The sequence below is a fragment of the Talpa occidentalis genome, unplaced genomic scaffold, assembly GCF_014898055.3.
Source record: "Talpa occidentalis isolate TD23 unplaced genomic scaffold, MPIMG_talOcc4v2.1 talOcc4.11, whole genome shotgun sequence".
Lineage (NCBI taxonomy): Eukaryota > Metazoa > Chordata > Mammalia > Eulipotyphla > Talpidae > Talpa > Talpa occidentalis.
Window position 1 is genome coordinate 36361781 of NW_023601104.1, and position 20579 is coordinate 36382359.

General features: G+C 41.8%; 1 protein-coding gene and 1 pseudogene across 2 annotated transcripts; both read left to right on the forward strand.

Moving 5' to 3' along the window:
* Nucleotides 1–1572: 1572 nt before the first annotated feature.
* LOC119237955 (L-lactate dehydrogenase A chain-like) lies at nt 1573–2444 on the forward strand (annotated as a pseudogene).
* A 12084-nt stretch (nt 2445–14528) lies between these two features.
* LOC119238818 (transmembrane protein 202-like) lies at nt 14529–19679 on the forward strand. Of its 2 annotated transcripts, none has more exons than XM_037502883.2 (5): nt 14529–14680; nt 15291–15537; nt 16150–16296; nt 17143–17274; nt 18533–19679. In XM_037502883.2, the coding sequence occupies exons 1-5, from the start codon at nt 14567–14569 to the stop codon at nt 18562–18564; spliced, it is 672 nt and encodes a 223-aa protein (XP_037358780.1). In that variant the 5' UTR covers nt 14529–14566; the 3' UTR covers nt 18565–19679. The 2 variants fall into 2 exon arrangements, with proteins under 2 accessions (XP_037358780.1, XP_054544600.1); XM_054688625.1 differs by having other exon boundaries at nt 14549–14625; nt 18533–19678.
* Nucleotides 19680–20579: the final 900 nt, after the last annotated feature.

Here is a 20579-nt window from a genome sequence, read left to right on the forward strand (position 1 = left end):
ACTAAGTAAGGGAAGAGTGTTCAAATAATCACATAGATCTTTTGATAACTAAAGATCCCTTTGAAGCCCAGGTCAGATTCCATGCAGAAATACCCTGATACTCATTTTACCTTTTATTCCTTTAGTAGCAGTCATTGCTACTATATTAATTGAAGTCCATTCTTCCCCTCCCAAACCTAATATGGAATGAGCTATAGAGCCCAGCATCACTACTTACTCTTCTTAAAGAGAAGTTTTATAATTCCACTTCTTAAATTATATGACAAAATTAACAGACAACTGACTACTGATGATCTTGGGAATGGAAATTTTAAGTGAGGTGAAGAGAAGGAAGCAAGTCTAGTGATAGTGGAGATGCTAGATAATGGAGAAGCAACAATAAAGGCCCTGAATCTGGGGGAGAATAAGCAGTAATTATCACTAAGTTTTCAACTTTGTTGGCAGAAAATGATCTTACAAGCAGAGACAAACTTTCACTGCCCTTTTAGAAATGGAAGACTCTTAATTTCTTTTTCTCTTTCTTTGTCTATAAAGAATTCCTTTTTTAAAAAAAAAAGGAGTTTACAATCAGATTGCACAGCAAATCACCCTTTGATACATTTCTACTTCAAATATAGTACATGATAGATGAAGTAAAGGGAAGTGGGAGTGAGGAGAGAAAATATGTAGATAAAACAAGACAAGTGTTTTCATGTTTCAAGTGTTTTCACCACACTGATAAAGACACGGGAGTGGTGGAGCAGGCTGCACAAGGCAGGATGCTGCTAAGAGCAAGATCCTGGCCGTTTTTATTGATAAAAATAATCATAGAGCATCAGCTACATCCTTTAGGAGGACAAGGAGAAAAGGTTGGGTGAAACTCAGGAATGTCATCTAGGGCTTGGGGGACGTGAGTCTGCTGACCATATTATCAGCTTGATGACCAAGTGACCAAGTGTTGTAATCGAAACTAGACCCCAGGCCCCAAGCCGCGGTCCTAATCTTATCAACAAGGCATTCCACTGATCAGTTTCTGGGGTCCCTTGTCATACATCAGTCCTCGGCCCCCCCAGGCGTTCCCGGTCATATCTCATGATGTATGATTCGGGAGTAAGTTTATGCATCCGTCCTCAGTCCCCCAGGGCATTCTCGATCATACTCCTTGATGCATACCCTTCCCAGAGTGGTCAAGCTTTCTGCTCTTGATTGATATGAAAGGCACCTTGTAAGGTTTGGCTCACATGATTGTGACTGGACAGTTCTGACCTTTGTATAGGAATGCAGAACTGCAGGTAACCATAATGGTGGCTGAACAGGCCGCTTAAGTCTAGCAGCCGCTTAAGTCAAGCAGACCCACATTTTCACAGACCAGAAAAATGACAAACACAATGTTATGAATTGAATTAAAACATAAACTGTATATGGAACAGCTGCACCAAGCCCAGGTCCCATGTGTGCTACTGACACCCGCCGGACAAGCACTCCAGGTTCCTTTCACTTCTGAGTCCAATGTAGCAGCTGTCAAGGATCAGTTGATTTAGAATCTTCTTAAGGAAGAACACGCCACCCAGAATAAGATAACAGTTGTTGGAGTTGGTACTATTGGCTTGGCCTGTGTCATCAGTGTTTTAATGAAGGGATTTGGCAAAATGAACTTGCTCTTGTTGACATCCTGGGGAATAAATTGAAGGGAGAGATGATAGATCTTCAAGAGAGCGGCCTTTTCCTTGGAACACCAAAAATTGTCTTTGGCAAAGACTATAATGCAACTGTAAATTCCAAGCCAGTTATTATCACAGCTGGGCACATCAGTGAGAGAGGAATGACTGCCTTAATTTGGTCCAGCATAATGGCAACAACTTTAAATCCATCATTCTAAATGTTGTATAATACAGCCCAAACTGTAAGTTGCTTGTATTTTCCAATCCAGTGGATATCTTGCCCTATGCAATTTAGAAAATAAGCAACTTTCCCCAAAATTGTGTTATCAAAAATGTTTGCAATCTAGACTCAGTTCAGTTCTGTTACCTAATGGGGGAAAGGCTGGGAGTTCACCCATTCAGCCATCATGGATGGGTCCATGGGGAAAGCATGGAGACTCTGTGTGCCTGTTTGAAGTGGAGCGGATGTAGTGTTTCCCTGAAGACTGCATCCTGATTTAGGCACTGATGCAGATTAGGAACAGTGGAAAGAGGTTCACAAACAACTGGATGACAGTGCTTATGAGATGTTACAAACTGAAATGTTACACATCCTGGGTCATTGTATCATGGGTGGCAGATTTGGCAGAAAGTAAAATGAAGAATCATAGGTGGGTGCATCCAATTTCCACCATGAGTAAGTGTCTCTATGGAATGAAAGGTGATATCTTCCTTAGTGTGCCTTGCATCCTGGGACAAATGACACCTGAGGAAGAGACTCATGTAAACGGTGCAGATAGACTTTAGGAGACCCAAAAAGAGTTGCATTTTTAAAGTCTTTCAATGTTGTACCACTTCACTGCCTAGGCTACAAGTGTATTTTATTTGGAGATTGTTCATATTCTCCTTTTTATCTGATCTGTGCCTAAAGCAGTCATATAGAGACAGCATGAAAAATATCAATTTCTTAAAGTAGAAATGGGAATGATTCATAAAACCCTACAGTTATATCTTGATGCTTGATGGTATTCCAAAATTGTTCATGTAAAATAGATCCACCACCTCGGAGGCAACACAACCAATGTTGTACATGATGCAGTTGCCCTTCAAACCAGATGAATGTTTATTGTGTGTTATATAACTTCTGGCTCTTTCACCCAACATAACTAGTCCAATCTTTTTTTTTCTCCCCATCAATCACATTCTGGGATCCAGTGTATAAATCCAACAGTGCATGTCTTGTGCATGTCTTCTAAACAATCATATTTTGGGCCTCCCCCCGTGGCGCAGCCGTTGAGCTCTGGGTTGCAAAGCTGCCTGCAGCTGCAGTGCTTGTTCGATCCCCGACCCTGGGTGAGGGTCCCACATGGTGCGCATACCTCTCCTGCTGCCTGCTGCTCCCCTCAGCAGTGTATTACGTCAGTCTGCCTGTTCTGTTCCCCGCTCTGGCTCTGGTGAATTCTCTCACCCTCCTGTGCATCTGACTGTACCCAGTGCTTGTATAAATAAATAAATAAATCTTTTAAAAAAAATCCCCCCCTTTAAAAAAAAAAAAAGGAAAGAAAAAAAAAACAACAATGAAACCATTGCATTGTTTATGCAAGTGACATACCCATTAGAAAACAACAAATGAAACTTGAATAGCAGGGCAGGAGAAAGGGGAAGACAAAGACTTACTAGGTGATAAATCCCAGAGTAAACAGAGATGAATATGAAGACAGCTTCTGTAGAGTATAAGGACTAAAAGTGCTTCTCAACACTTGAACTAGAGCCATATTCACAGCTGTAGTTTAAACTAGGGACCTATAAAAAGAAGCAGAACAAAAACTACCCCAAGCATTGACTTGGGCAGTAACATATTTGGAACTACAGACCTAATTAGGTAAAGGCACATGAATACAATCTTGTTTAACTAGGAAGACCACTGGTTCATTAACTGGGCCTGTGGTAGCTCTCACAGCAGAACAGAACAGACATTTGAAATACCACATTATGAGATCTGAAACTGGGCTGGAGCCTTTGACCAAAAAAGGAACCTACAAACCATCAAGCAGAATGAAAGGGTGTTGAGAGAGAGAGAAAGAGAGAGAGAGAGATCAAAACAAAGAAACACAAAATTTTGTGCCTGCAAATAAGAATTTCAAATATCTAAATAAATGTTCAGAAAGAAAATAGTTCAGAAAAAAAGAAAGCCATCAATCAATATAAATTTATTTCAGATTAAAGGACTTTGGGATAAGTATGCTAAAGAATTTAAGTATTCTTAGGATGCATAAAGAGATACATGATAGAGTTGTGAGTTACAATAAAATAAAACCAAAAACTATGAAACAAAAATAAGGAGTGTGAGAAGGCAGAGAATGACAACCAGGTCCTAAAATTTAGAGCAGTTCACACTTTTTTCCTTGCAAAAAGCAAAAGATACATTTGAAGGGAAAAAAATGAGATGGCGATGTTTACCCCAGAAGCATATAAGGAGATAACTTCTCAAACCATTAACTAAACCTGGGTTTAAACAAACAACTGGAACAAGATAGAAAACCTAGAAATGGACACATGCATATGTGAAAATTTAATATAGTGGTATTGTTAAAAAAAATATGAATGTGGAAACGGGACTGTAAACTAATAGGACGGGTACAACTGGTTAAAAAGCCCAGGACCTCCCCTGGTGGCGCAGCAGTTGAGCACTGGGCTGCAAAGCTGCCCGCAGCCTCTGCAGCACTGGTTTGATCCCCGGCCACCGGGGCGAGGGTCCCACGTGGTGGGACAGACCTCTCCTGCTGCCCCCGCTGCTTCCCTCAGTAGTGTATAAAATTAATTAATTAATTAATTAATTAAAAATTTAAAACAAGCCCAGACAGAGTAAAGATCTAAATGTGAAAAGCAAAACTTTATGGACCTCCATTGTATGATCCAGTGGAAATCTGAACATTAAAAAGAATGATACTCATGATTATTATTACACTTTGAGTTTTAAAAAAAACATTTGTAGTGACACTCAACCAAAGAAACCATGAAAGAGGGGGAAACAGATAGATTTTCTTTATAAATGAATGCCAACTAATAAATATAGAAGGAATTGTACAAATTGGTGCCTCTCCACATATTAAAAAATCTAGCAACAACAAATGTTGGCGAGGTTGTGGAGAAAAAGGAACTCTCCTGCACTGTTGGTGGGAGTGCAAACTGGTCCAACCACTATGGAGAGCTGTGTGGAGATTTCTGGACCTACTAAACATAGAGCTTCCATATGATCCAGCAATTCCACTCCTAGGTATTTACCCAAAGGACACAGAAACATCCATTCCAAAGAACACCTGCACCCCTATGTTTATAGCAGCACTATTTACAATAGCTAAGCTTTGGAAACAGCCCAAATGCCCCAAAATAGATGACTGGATCAAGAAGATGAGGTACATATACACCATGGAATATTACTCAGCTTCAAAAAAGATAAACACATGCAATTTGCAGCAACATGGATGGCGCTGGAAGGGATCATGCTCAGCGAAATAAGCCAGAAAGAAAAAGAAAAATTCCGGATAGTCTCACTCATAGCAGGAATCTAGAAAACTTAAATAAGGGACCAGGAAAATGAATAACTATAAGAAAGTGAAAATCAAAATCAACAAAAAACTATGAACCAGAGACACTTTTTGGGGGGTGAGGGGCGGGAGGGGAGGGATTGGGGTCAGAATGGAGGGGTTGCAATTGTATGGGGAATATAAAAATAAAATTTATTATTAAAAAAAAAAATTGGTGCCTCTCTGGTGGCCTAAGGGTTAAATCTCAACGCTATCACTGGCATGGCCTGAGTTCTTCTCCCAGCCAGGTACCTGACCCATTTATGGCACAGCTGACCTCTCTTGTCTTACCTGCTGCTCTCCCCAGCAGTGTATTTCAGCAAATCCACCTGTTCTGCTCACCCTGTCTCTGGTGAATACTCTCACCCCACTGCACCTCTGGCTTACACCCAGTTCTTCTATGCACCCCCCCCCTCAAAAAAGCCAAGAATGAATTGTAGAAATTAAAACTCATTATTTCATAATTCAGGCAGAGATCACCAGTAGATCCTCTTTGAGTGAAAAGGTTATTGGGAAACAGGATATCAAATTATCCCTTCATTGAATATCTACTAATTCCAAAGGAGAATGTACCTTTACAACAGAAAGGTTTGGCAATCACAGTCTTGACTAAGCTTGGCATCACTAACAGGAGGATATCTAAACATATGCTTCTTTTTTCTTAAGATTTATTATTATTTTTATTTATGCATACATGAACTGGGGTGTAGGCCAGAGGTGCAGGGAGTGAGAGGATTCACCAGTGACAGAGTCGGGAGCATAACAGGCAGCTACTGAAATAAACTGCTGAGGGGAGCAACAGGTGAAACAGGAGAGGTCTAATGTGCCATGTGGGTAGCTCCCTGACCAGGGATCCAACTCATGGGGCAGTGGCTCACAACAGCTTGATAGTGCTGAGACTTTAACCCCTGCAACACCAGGGAAGTCCCAACTTGTGCTTCTGGATGTGATGCAGTGGGAGGTATACATTATCACCTATGTGATATTTTTGCTAGAAATACTTAACTTGAGTCTAATGATAGTCACACAAATCCAGAATGCGGGCTTTCTACAAGACAATTGGCTCAAATTACTCAAGGACCTATACTATAAAGAACAAAAAGAGGTGGGCCTCCCTGGTGGTGCACGGGGTTAAGCACCGCACTGTAAAGCAATCTGCAGCCACTGCAGCAAGAGTTCCATCCCCGGCTAGCCAGGGAGCAACCCACATGGCACAGCAGACCTCTCCTGACTCACCGCTGCTCCCCTCAGCAGTGTATTTCAGTCAGTCTGCCTGTTCTGTTCCCCGCTCTGTCTCTGGTGAATCCTCTCACCCCTGCATCTCTGGCCTGTACCCCACCTCTTGTATGCATGAATAAATAAATCTTATTTAAAAAAAAAAAGAACAAAAAGAGGTGATAGGGTTGTTCCAGTAAAGAAGACTAAAGACAGATGATATGTATTGATTTTGGATTTTTAAAACATGTATAAACATTTTTGACAATTGCAGAAATTTGAGTGTGGAGAGTAAGTCAAGGGTTGTATTGAATTCATCTTGTTTTTCTCAGTTGTAATAATGATGCTGTGGGTATGTAGAATATACTTGCTTCTTAGGAGATATGCTGAAATATTTAGAGGTGAGATATCGTGATTTCTATTTTCAGATGATTTGGCCAACAGAAAACGTATACACCAAAACATGGAGAGAAAGATAACGTGTCAGATGTTAGTAGTTGGTAAATGTAAGTTGGCAGTATAAAGATATTCATGTTACTATTCCTGAACTTTTCTCTGAATTTGCAATTTTGCAAAGTAAAAAAGTATTAATATTTTTGAAAGCAAAAAATTTAAAGAAAATTATAAAAAGTCTTATGACTTTGGGAGGTCTTAAATTACAAAGCACAAAGAAAAATTTTGATAAATTTGACTATTTTAAAATTAAGAATTCAGGGCCTCCCCGGTGGCACAGCGGTTGAGCACTGGGTTGCAAAGCTGCCCGCAGCCTCTGCAGCGCCGGTTCGATCCCCGGCTGCTCCCCGGCCACCGGAGGAGGGTCCCACATGGCTCGCAGACCTCTCCTGCCGCCCGCTGCTCCCCTCAGCAGTGTACTTCGGTCCTTCTGCCTGCTCTGCTCCCCGCTCTGGCTCTGGTGAATTCTCTCACCCTCCCGCACTTCTGACTGTACCCAGTACTTGTATAAATAAATAAATAAATCTTTTTAAAAAATTAAGAATTCAGTACTACAAATAAAACAGAAGGTAGTCAAAGAGAAAATCTCACTTAAGGAAGACATATACCATATATATGGTAAATATATATATATATATATGAAAAAGACTCAGTTTCAGAATATACGAAGAAGTTCTATGTAAAGAAAGAGGTGAGATGGGACTAAATAACCCAACAGAAAAGTTGGCAAAAAATCTGCATAAGCAGATTACAAAAGGAAACCAGCAGACTACAAAAGGAAACCAGTGGCAATAAAATAAAAAGATCTTAAACTTCCCAGTAATTAGGGAAATATAAATGAAACAGCAATAATAAAATGTTATTACAATAGTTACAACAATCTCATGATCAGATTATTAATGTAATGTGATAGTAAAATGTGTAATTAAATACCATGATAAATGATCATTATATTAAAAAAGAGTGACATATCAAATTCAAACTGGAATTTTACACACCACTGGTGGGACTAAAAATTGCCTTTATAATACTTTGAAATGTAGTTTTATAATGTTTTATAGTTTGTTAACACTTAGTAAACTGGAAGATACTTATACTCAGTGATTGTACCTCTAGCTATCAGCCCTGAAGAAAGATTTTTTCAAATGCATGAAAGGCATATATAAGGATTGTCAGTATGTTTTTTACAGTTAAAAATTAGGAACAGGCAGTCGTTGAGCACTGGGTTGAGAAGCTGCCCACAGCCTCTGCAGCGCCAGTTCGATCCCCAGCGGCCGCGGGGCGAGGGTCCCACATGACATGCAGACCTTTCCTGCCGCCGGCTGCTCCCCTCAGCAGTGTACTTCGGTCCTTCTGCCTGCTCTGCTCCCCGCTCTGGCTCTGGTGAATTCTCTCACCCTCCCGTGCTTCTGACTGTACCCATTGCTTGTATAAATAAATAAGTAAATCTTTAAAAGAAAAATTAGGGACGGGGGCCTCCCTGGTGGTGAAAGGGGTTAAGACACAACCTATGAAGCTGTCCTCAGCCTCTCCAGCACAAGTTCAATCCCCTGCCAGGGAGCTAACCACATGACACAGCAAATCTCTCCTGACTAGCCCGCTGCTCCCCTCAGCAGTGTATTTCAGTCAATCCACTTGTTCTGTTCCCCACTCTATCTCTGGTGAATCTTCTTACCCCCTCCACCTTTGACCTGTCCCCCAGTCTTATATGCATAAATAAATAAATCTTTAAAAAAATAAATAAAAATTAGGAACAACTTAAACATTCATTCACAGAATGGGTTTCATACTGCTTTCCCTCTAGCTCATTCTACTCCAGCCATGCTGGCTTCCTTGCAGTTCCCTGAACCCCACCTTGGGGCCATTTCATTACTGCTCTCTCTTCCCACAAAGCTCTTTCCCTAGAATCCCACTAATTTTGTGTCTTAATTTCCTTTAGGACTCTACTCAAATGTTACCAGATCCAATAAACCTTCCCTAACAATATTATCTAAAAGTAAGTTCCTTCCCTTCATAGAGATATGCCCTTAACTTGCTTTATGTATTTGATATTTATTTACTTTTGTCTGCTACCCTTTCGTATGGTAGATTGAACCATGCGTTTCAATGGCTTTTTTAAAAATGTTTTTATTTGCCTAGAAGAATGGAGATGTAGGCCAGAGGATTCACGAGAGACAGAGTGGGCAGCAGAGCAGGTGGATTTACTGAAATACACTGCTAAGGGGAGCAGCAGGTGAGACAGGAGAGGTCTGCTGTGCCATATGTGGGTTAGCTACCTGGCTGGGGATCAAATCCAAGCCATAGTGGTGACAGAGCTGAGACTCAGTCCTAGGCCACCAAGGAGGCCCCCATGCTTTTCAATTCTTTACTACCTCCCTTCCAATTTTAGAATTATATGTCCATGCTCTCTCCAAATGACATTGAAACTCCACATGATATAGTTGGTGGATTGTCTCTCTCTGCCCCATTGGGCATACTGTGGGTAATGGAATGTCAACAGGGGTGATTACGACAAACCTGAGTTAAGGATTTAGAAGGCATTAAGTATTTTTATTCACCTTTCTTGTGCCCAGTCATCCACCAGGAGTAAAATGTCTCTCAAACAGTCACTTGTCTCAGAATGACAGTGACACATGAAACAGACTTGACCTCGGTCGAAAGCCTGGTGTCTAGGCTAGCTCACCAAACAGGCAAATCCAGTCAAATTAGCCCAACTTCATCTGACTTGCAGACATGAGAGTAAGAAAAATATCTGCTATTTTAAACCACTGGGAATATTGTGCTGCGTTGTTGCTCTAATAGCAGACTGGTGTGTCCCTTTAGAATGCAGATGTCAGCACAGGGAGTTTGAATTGTGCTCACTGCTGTGTGCTGTCAATGAGTAAAACAGTGCCTAGCATGTTAATATTTATTAGTAAATAACTTATAATATTTTAAATACTTTATGTAAATAATCATATTGTTGGATATTAATAATTAATAAACATACCTAATATTTATAGATTCTATAATAACATGTTATGCTAAGAAACATTTGCTGAATAAATTAATCAATGCATTTGGCCTAAAACCATAAATCTACTGGTGATTTTAAAGGACAAGTCAAGTGTGCAAAGAAATAATTATAATTGATTCTGTTTTATGTATAGTCAGTTAGAAGTAGATACCGCTTTATATAGATCCAAGTTTCAGATCTGCATCATTTTTCTTCTCTCTGAAGAACTTTAAAATTTTCTTCTCAGACAGATCTAGTGACAATAAACGCCCTTAAGTTTTGTTTGTTGGGGAGTTTTTATTTTTCCTTTACTTGTGAAGGAATTTCACAGGATACAGAATTCCAGCTTGGTGTTTTTTTCTCTCAACATTTTAAATATTTCACTTTTGTCTCTTCTTGCTTTTATGAAATTTTTAAAGGATTTTATTTATTTGTTTTTGTGTGGAAGAACCAGGGTGCAGGCCAAAGGTGTGGGGGTGAGAGGATTCACCAGAGACAGAGTGGGGAGCAGAACAGGCAAATCTACTGGGATGCACTGCTGAGGGGAGCAGCAGACAAGACAGGAGAGGTCTGCTGCATCACGTGAGTCAGCTCCCTGGCTGGGGAACTGAGGCTGTCCTGGTGATAGTGCTGATGCTTAACCCCCAGGGAGGCCCCACTTTTATGATTTCTGATTGGAAGTCAGATGTACTTCTTTTATTTCCTCCTTTGTAGGTAAGTTGTTGCTCCCCTCTTCCCCCCCCCCCCCATCCTGGCTTTTTCAAGAACTTTTATTTACCTTTGATTATCTGCCATTTAAATATGATATGGCTAGATGTTGTGTGTCTTATTTTGTTTTATTTTGTTTTGGTCATTTATCCTGATGGGTAATCTTTGAGCTTCCTACGTCCATAGTTTGCTGTCTATCATTAATTTGGAGGAAATTCTCAGCCATTAATTTGCTTCAAATATTTCTTCTGTTCTCTTTCTTCTCCTTCTAATATTCCCATTACATACACGTTGCACCTTGGAAGTTATTTCACAGTTGCATTATTTTCAGTCTTTTATGTCTATGCATTTCCATTTTTTAAAAAAGATTTATTTATTAATTTATACAAGCACTGGGTACAGTCAGAAGCGCGGGAGGGTGAGAGAATTCACCAGAGCCAGAGCAGGGAGCAGAGCAGGCAGAAGGACCAAAGTGCACTACTGAGGGGAGCAACGGGCGGCAGGAGAGGTCTGCGCGCCATGTGGGACCCTTCTCTGGTGGCCGGGGAGCAGCCGGGGATTGAACTGGCGCCGGAGGCCGCAGGCAGCTTCGCAACCCAGCGCTCAACCACCGCACCACCGGGGAGGCCCTGCATTTCCATTTTTAAAGTGTCTATTGACATATTCTCAAGCTCAGAAATTCTTTCCTCAGCTGTGCCTGGTCTATTAATAGTCCGTGAAAGGCATTCTTCATTTGTATTATAGTGTTTTTGATCTCAACCATTTCTTTTTAATTTTTTCTTATGATTTCCATCTCTCTGCTTACATTGTACATCTGTTTTTGCATGCTGTCTATTTTACTCATTAGAACCTTTTGCACATTAATCATAGTTGTTTCAAATACCCGGTCTGATAATTCCAACATTCTGACATGTCTGAATCTGGTTCAGATGCTTGTTCTGTTTATTCAAATTAAGTTTTTTGCCTTTTAGTATGCCTTGTGATTTTTCTTTTTTTTTATAGCAGGACATGATGTTCTGGTAAAAAGAAATGTGGTAAATAAACCTTTAGAAATGTGGTAATAAACTTTGCAGGGAGGGGAAGTGTTTTTATATTTCTATGATATTTTTGCAGTCTTTCCGTCAGTCTGTGTCTCTGAACTGTGAACTTCATGAGTGCTCATTCACTTGCTTTACATCGTGGGACAGGCGGGCTGGAGGAGACTGGAGTCACACAGCTCCCCTCCCAACAGGGAAGGTTAGAGCAGGCTGGAGTTAGATATTTCCTTTCTCCCAGGTTGGTTAATATCTAATGAAATTCTAGTAGTTTGAGCTCTGTAAAGCATTTCTTTTCAGGACAGGCTGTGTTAAGAATAGAATGCTCTGGTGCTCAAACTGGTCCCTCACCCTACTGGAAGCGTGAGTGAATTTTTCTGATAATCATCCTGAGAATGTGTTCAAACTTTGGAGATAAAATTCAGTCTTTCAGACTTATCCACACTGACTTTCTAGTAATTTGTCAATTACAGTTCAGCTTTTCCTACTTCTGTAATGACTCCTATGGAGGTTTCTGCTCTAGAAAGTTGTGGTTCTCTGTAGTGACATTTTTGTCTTCCTGAATTGGGTACCACAGTTTCCCTTAGGATCTCACTTCTCTGAGGATTTGATGTTATTAATATAATGGAGTGTGACTCCAAGCTCCAAGCATGCCAGACTAGAAATCAGAAGCCCACTCTTTGTCATTTTATCTTTTTATTTTCATACAGTCATGAAACATTTCCTGAATCATAATGATGTTCCAAGCACTTTGCTAGATGTTGAGAATGCACAGCTGAATGGGCTATGTTCTTATTCCTAAAGAAGTGCACAGACCAGAAACAGATCTGGACAAATTGCACTAGTATATGATAAAAGTTATGAAAGGGGTAAGCGCAAAGTGCTGTAGGAACATAATGTCTGGGACTGAAGTTTGGATTCAAAGAAAATTTTCCCCAAAATGAGCCTTGACTAATGTGAGCCAAAAAAAGATGAGGTGGGAGGTGTGATAGCTACTACATACAAGGTAGGTACCATTTGTGCCATGTGCAAAGGAAAGACCATGGTGGGTTTAGGAAACTGAAAAAAGAATAAAATAGTTTGGAGCTGAAGGAGGGGAGGGAGAGAATGACCTACAAATCACAGGCTTTCTTCTCCATGACAATAAGAATGAGAAGGAAACAGATGGTTTGCTCAAAGTGGTTAATCTGTGAGAGTTAAGGGATTATCTATGAAGTCCCATTTGAGCTGAAAAGGATTTGAGAAAACCATTAGTGGAAGTGTCATTTTCTTTTTTTTTTTTTTAAGATTTTATTTATTTATGCATACAAGAACTGTGGTACATGCCAGAGGTGCGGTGGGGGTGGTGGGTGGGGTTGGGGGGAGTGTGGGGGAGGTGAGAGGATTCACCAGACACAGAGTGGGGAGCAGAACAGGCAGATCCACTGAAATACACTGCTGAGGGGAGCAGAGAGCAAGACAGGAGAGGTCTGCTGCACTATGTGGGTCACCTCCCAGGCCCAGGATAGAACTCAGTAGCTGAGATTGCTTCATAGTGCTGACGTTTAACCTCTTGCGCCACCAGGGACACCTTGGGAAGCATCATTTTCATTCTGAAGCCTGATCCCTTAAGGGGAAGGAACAGTTACCACACAGAAGAGTGGCTCTATGGAGAAGGCTGACTATCAGAGTGTTCCCTTAGGTAAAGAGACACAGATACTACTCAACTATCTGCTAAGGAGACAACCAGTGAATAAACATACTGCTCTCTGGACCTCTGGACCTGCTGTCCATGCTTGCCATTGATAGTCCTCAATGAGAAGCTGGATGCAAGGGAACCCACTGATGAAGTCCATGTCAGCCTGCCTCTTTGAATGAGGATGGAGAGTGGCTCTAGAGGGACACATGGAAGATGTCCAAGTGCATCACTCCACCCTCACTACCTAACACAACTCCTGGCATTAGGAGATACTGAATGATTGAATGAGTTTAGTGAGCAAGCAGAAACCTGATCTGGCTGGATTTAACCAACTCACTAAACAAGTTAGGACTTTATCTCATAGAAGTGGGGAACAAGCAGAGGATTTTAAGTAGTTTTAAGCAGAGATACAATCAGATTTGCATTTAGGGGCATCGATCTTGGTAAGTCTGTAGAGAATGAACTGAAGGACAGCAAGCCAGGTAGCCGAGAGGCCAAGTAAGAAGCTTACAGAGGGCCTCCCCGGTGGCGCAGTGGTTGAGCCCTGGGCTGCGAAGCTGCCCACAGCCTCTGCAGCACCTGTTCGATCCCTGGCTGCTCCCCGGCCACCGGAGGAGGGTCCCACATGGAGCGCAGACCTCTCCTGCTGTGCTAACTGCTCCCCTCCGCAGTGTACTTTGTCAGTCTGCCTGTTCTGCTCCCCGCTCTGGCTCTGGTGAATTCTTTCACCCTCCCGCACTTCTGACTGTACCCAGTGCTTGTATAAATAAATAAATAAATCTTTAAAAAAAAAAAAAAAAGAAATGTACAGAAAATCCAAGACAGAGAGGTCAAAAAGATAATCTAAGGAAGTGGAAATAAATACTAGATGTCTAGAGAACGAGAAAGGGTGGAATTTGCAGGACATTATTGTGATTAGCTGGTGGAAAATAAGAAATTAACCAGTATTTGACTTTCTCTTTCTGATTTATTTTGCTTAGCATAATCACCTCAAATCCTGTCCATTTTGTCATGGAAGGCAAGATTTCACCTTGTGGAAACAGCTAAATATTAGTCCACTGTTATTCCACTCATTCCTTGGGTGAGCTGTGTCTGTGTAAAACTTGGGTTCAGCAAGCACATTGCTGTAGGTATCTGGAGCTTAGCAGAGACCTGGGCCAGAGAAAGGGATTGAATGACATCTGGCAAATGAGACAGATACTGTAGCCGTGTTGTGGTCTGTCCCCTGGGTGGGGGAGGGGCAGGAAAACTTGTTAGGGTCCCTTGGGTTCGGTTCTATGGCAGTTGAGAAGAGCAATGCACCAGAAGCTAGGATGGAAAGAAGGGAAGGAAACGGGTTGGTTTTCCATGGTGCTTACAGTGCCAGCATACTGGGCTGCCCAACATACAGGGTGAGGAAGCCTTCTGTAGGCTGAGTAACACAGGGGTCCTTTTGGAGGAAGCAGATTATGTATAGCAGGGGGGACATGTCAAGGTGGAAGGGGCAAAAATGTCATTCCATCTTTTTTAAAAGTAGGGACAGTTACTTCCGTGGTGTCCTAGAGGTTAAATCTCAGCATTATCACTGCTGTGGCCTGAGCTCAATCCCCTCCAAGAAGCTCACCAACATGGCGAAGCAGACCTCTCCTCTCACCCGCTGCTCCCCTTAGCAGTATATTTCAGTAAACCCACCTGTTCTGCTCCCCATTTTTTCTCTGGTGAATTCTTCCACTCCACTACCCCCACCCCACACCTCTGGCCTACACCCCTGTCCTTCTATGCAAAAGTAAATAAATAAATAAAAGTAGGGATAGGTGGGGGAAAAAGTATTCCTTAAAAGTTAATATTAAAAAAGTAAAAACAAAAAATACCTGGGAGACTCTGCAGGCAGAGGAACAAAGTCTCTAATGTGAAGGAAAGAGTTACCCCCAGTGGAGGACCCAGGGATTGTATTTTCTGTGAGTGGAGATGGAAATACCTGAGATGAGGGTCTTTCCTGATGTCCTGCTCCCTTCACCACAGACAGTTCGCCTCTACCCCATGCAATGCTTCTCTGCTATGACGCCCTATCAGTGCCCGCTGGGGAAGACCCGAAGATACATCCGCATATTCTGTACTGGCCTCTTGGGAGTCAACTTTGTCCTGCTGCTCTGCTTGTCCCCTTTACACTGGGTGCAGTTTGTGGTGCTGAAAGAGGAGAAGGTCTTGACAGGACTCTGGACTGTGTGTGACAATGATCTCTGCTGGAATCACACACCAAAGGCATCTTGTGAGTGTTTTCCAAATCTTGGGGCTCCCTCCACTGGTAGATCTTCTCAGAACAGCCCCCTCCATCCCCATAGCTTATCACTCTCCCTTTGTCCTTCCCACCACCCTGCTCCCCTAGTTCACAAGCATGTAACGATAGCTCCTTCAAACAGGGGAATTTGTCTGCGTTTGTCTAGACTACACTTCCTCAATGACCTAAAGGCTACAGCCCCCTGATGATTGGGAATGAATGGCTAGAGTCCTGATGTCTCTCTTGCCTTTGCACTGGAAACTTCCCTCAGACAAAGATATATTAGTAAAAGTTACTTTATAATATGCTTCTCAAGGTTATAGCTGCTAATTGCTGCTTTTCTCTCACTATGGAACAAATAATTTCTTTCCTGTTGTAGGAATCCCATATAGCATTGAGGAGATGGGAAGAGGGTCCTTACTGGTGCCTGTGGAGCCACCCACAAGTCGGCTCCTTACGCTTACTAATTTCATTACATGTAGGACACGCCCTGGTTCTGTCCTCCTTTGTCGTTTACTCCCTTCCCTAGACCCTGTCCAGCCTTCTTCAAGGGCAGGTGACCTCCACTCCAGCCATGCCTTTCTTTTTCCCCTTCCCTGGCAGACTACTTCTACCTCGCCAGGATCTTATTCCTCATCTCTGCCCTCGTCATCTTCATTATTCTTCTACGGCTCATCACCTCTTTCACCAAAGAGACAGGAGACAAGATCTACATAGATCTGGGCATATCCATCTCCAGTTTCATCTCAGGTACAACATAATGAGGTTGGAAAAGTTGGTCCCTGGTGTCCTTGCATTTCTTTCTCTTCCTGTGCCATTTCCTCTCTTTTTACCTAGGCATTCCTAGCTTCGCATGAATCCTGCATTCATGGCATTTACTTGTTTCTTCCCAAAAGAAGGAATGTTTTGATAAACTTTCACTCCTTACTGAACTCTTGCTTCTTATAGTGGGAATCCCAAAGAGGTCATGCTTAACTTAATGGGAACAATGGGCCTCCCTGGTGGCGCAGCGGTTGAGCGCCGGGTTGTGGCCGGTTTGATCCCCGGAGGGTCCCACATGGCGTGGCAGACCTCTCCTGCCGCCCGCTGCTCCCCTCAGCAGTGTACTTCGGTCCTTCTGCCTGCTCTGCTCCCTGCTCTAGCTCTGGTGAATTCTCTCACCCTCCCGCGCTTCTGACTGTACCCAGTGCTTGTATCAATCAATCAATCAATCAATCAATTTAAAAAAAAAAACTTAATGGGAACAACTCTAGGAATCATTATCTGATAGACTAGTGGGGGTGATATTTAGGCTGGAGTCCCTTCTGGTAGCCAGAAAATTGCTCTGTAGCCATTTAGCTACCTGTTCTGTCTGTGTTATCTATATATAGGCTCCACTTTGACAACATTATTCGGGTCAAAATACAAGTCCTTTGCTCTCCCATGGTGGTTAATTGCAAAATAGGTCTTCCCACGACCACTTCAATGTAACAGGCCTCAATGGCAGTAACTGAGGTGGCTGAGAGTGCTGACCTACAGGGAGGGAGGAGGAGGTCATGGGAGGGAAAGCGGAAGGAGGGGTATGATGGCTAGTGATAGCTTTCATTCTAATCCCAGGTATCTGCCTACTCCTCTGCCTCGTTTTGTTCCTCATACAAGTGAAATTGTACAGCAGGAATATCTTGGAGTTCCAGTTCCTGTTAGTCTACTACCTCAATTGGTGCGGCAGTGTCTTCTACATGACAGTAGGTGAGTTAATGTTCCTGTGAAATAATGAAAGCACAGAAAAGGCAACTTTACATGACTGGGCTGGTCCTTCTCTTTTTCGCCTTCCCTCCTCCGCCCCTTCCTTTCTTCCTTTGGTTATTTGTTTGGCATATTAAAATCTCACATTTGGAAGGACTCTACAAGTGTTATTTTTGTGTCAATGACCAATCTTTAGTAGAAGGGGTTTCCAATGCATTTAAAACATTTTTTTTTCTATTAGGATACCTGACTCTGTACAGACAGGAGCAAGATTCAGGAAGTAGAGGAAGAAGGCAAAGACATAACTGAGCTGTTGATAGTGCCATCCTTCCAGAAGATAGTTCTTAAATTCTCCTCTTCTTTCATTCATATCAAATAATCTCATCACCTTTATGGATCTCCAAAATAGAGGGGTTTTTTTTGTTTGTTTGTTTTTTTAAAGATTTATTTTTATTTAATTTAATTTATTTATTTATACAAGCACTGGGCACAGTCAGAAGTGCAGGAGGGCGAGAGAATTCACCAGAGCCAGAGCGGGGAGCAGAGCAGGCAGAAGGACCAAAGTACACTGCTGAGGGGAGCAGCGGGTGGCAGGAAAGGTCTGCGCGCCATGTGGGACCCTCCTCCGGTGGCTGGGGAGCAGCCGGGGATCGAACTGGCGCTGCAGAGGCTGCAGGCAGCTTGGCAACCCAGCGCTCAACCGCTGCGCCACCAGGGAGGCCCCAAAATAGAGTTTTGACATTTACTCCTCTATAATATTACAAACACAAAGCAGAGCAATAACATAGGAATTTTGCCAGTATGACACTTCTCATTTACTCCTTCTATGGGCTTACTTATTCTTACCAAGTAATGAATTACAATAGTGGTCTGCAAACCATTGCATCATACACCCTCTTAGCATTTTTTTTAGTAAGCATGCCCAATAGACATTTACTTGTAAAGTGTATACATGCATTACATCATCAATATATTCATTACATTGTGAAACATACTCAAAATAAAATTTTAAATATGATTTGTTAAAAATATACAAAGAAACTACTATTTACTTCTTGTGCCTGAATAAGTTGGCTTGTATATCTTCAGGGAAACACTGTACTACAGAAAATTTGAGATATTAATCAACCCCTAAAGATAAGAAATGTATCTTAACTAAATTCCATTATAATTAAGCCAATGGTACTCTTCTGGGGTGTTTGATGACCATAGTTTATCTATTAATCTGCAACTCTGATCCTGGCATTTTCTTTTTCTCCAGGGTTCCTTTCTGGATTCAGTCACATAAGTTAATCAGGTTTCTCCACCACATCAAAATCTCCTCATGATCCCTATGACAAGGACAAGGATGGATAACATAGATTCAGAAGAAGTGGGCTTAAATGAGACCAATGGAGGCTATTTCCCATGGATGAACCAGACACCAGAAAAGCAGTCCAGTGTGGCAGCACAACTGAGGACCCAGATAGAGGCAGGGACCCAGACAGAGCTAAAGACTCAAACAGGGGCGAAGACTCCAAAAGTGCTAGAAACTCAGACTGAACCAGAGGCCCAGACAGAGTCAGAGATAGGGAGTGAATCAGTGGTAGTAGGGTTAATAGCTCATGCAAGTTTAGCTACAGAAATAGAAGGAATAGACATAGTAGAGCCAAGGCCTGAGGCAGAGATAACACGAGGGGATGTGACTGGTGGTCCATCAACCAGTAGGCATGAGGGGAATCAAAGAAGGTGATGGAAGACAGGGCTGAAGGGCTGATGAGGTCAACGCTTCAGTTCAGGAAAATGAATGAAAAGACAAAAAAAAAAATCTTAGATATTAGGAAATAGAAGGAAGAAATATTTTTTTAAAAGTCTAGCAGAAAGGTTTCAGGGTTGAAGGTAATTCAGAGATAACACTATAATGACTATTGAACACTCCCTAGATCACCCCTTGTACATTGAACAATTCACTATTATGGGTAAAAGAAAGTCATTGTATGGTTTAGGTCAAAGATATCAACAACATAGAAATCACAATGAAAGTGGTGAAAATCTTATTAAAGGGAGTTTACATGTTGGTGTCGTGTACTGTGACTGGGAAAGGCTGCCAATAGATGGATTATCCAGGTCACGAAATCTCTCCAGATTCCTATAGCTACACAATGGAACATCTCAGCAAAACACAAAGCACATTCAGTTTGGAAATTCAAACTCATTTTTGGTCCTTACTAGGCTGACTTTTGGCAAACATCCAACTTTCTTGGGCCTGTGGTCTTTCATTGACCAGCTAGACTATGCAATCTCCTCTGTTTATGCCCTTAAATGATAAAAGAGAACTTATTCCTGTTGATCCTTTTGGTCCCAGGTTATTTTAATAGGTACCTCATTCTAGTTAAAATAATTAAATTCATTCTATATCTCCAAAGCTACTTTGGGCAAATCACTTTTTATTTTTATTTAGATATCGCATAAAAATTCAGAATTTTTAAACTGTTCTCAACTATTTGCAAGAACTGGGAGGAAGGGGCCTCCCCTGGTGGCGCAGAGGTTGAGCGCTGGGCTGCGAAGTTGCCCGCAGCCTCTGCAGCTCTGGTTCAATCCCCGGCCCCTGGTGAGGGTCCCACATGGCACGTGGGCCTTTCCTGCTGTGCCCGCTGTTCCCCTCAGCAGTGTATTCTGCCTGTTCTGCTCCCCGCTCTGGCTCTGGTGAATTCTCTCACCCTCCCGCGCTTCTGACTGTACCCAGTGCTTGAATAAATAAATAAAAAAATCTCAAAAAAAAAAAAAAAGAACTGGGAGGAAGAAAAAAGGTAAAGGTAAAGGGACCCAGACTCTCTGAGACACAGTGTACCATCTAGATTCAGAGAATTTCAGTGAGGCCTTAGATGGCATCACCTAAGAGACTGTGGCCTTTGAAACCAGAAGCTCTTTTTCAGTTGGAAATATTAGCAGTTCATTATGAAAACCAGCTCCCAACATGTTAACTAGTCACTATTTGATTATTGCTGCCCAGGTGTATTTCTTCATAGTCAAATTATCTGGCCCTTAATTTTATTGTCTTTATAACTGTCTTCCACAAATGACATCCCCTTTCCACATATTTTACTTTTGGGAACATTAGATAAGGAACCAGGAGAGAGTAGAGATGAATAAGGCAGGAAGTATTACAAGATAGTCCTCCCCATAAATACAAATTAACAGATAATTTGCTTTAAAGTGCAAATTCTCTAAGAGTTAAAACTTCAATCATATCTTACATTTGATTACTTAAATCAATCATATAGTTACATAACTAAATACTACTAATCCGATGCTTTGACAGTTGGGAA

Bases quoted from the DNA above. Each gene is read 5' to 3' on its own strand.
- LOC119238818 (XM_037502883.2), top strand. From the start codon at position 14,567: ATGGCAGTTGAGAAGAGCAATGCACCAGAAGCTAGGATGGAAAGAAGG. The intron at 14,681-15,290 runs GTGAGGAAGCCT...CCTTCACCACAG, and splicing joins TGGGCTGCCCAACATACAGG to ACAGTTCGCCTCTACCCCAT. The intron at 16,297-17,142 runs GTACAACATAAT...TTCTAATCCCAG, and splicing joins CATCTCCAGTTTCATCTCAG to GTATCTGCCTACTCCTCTGC.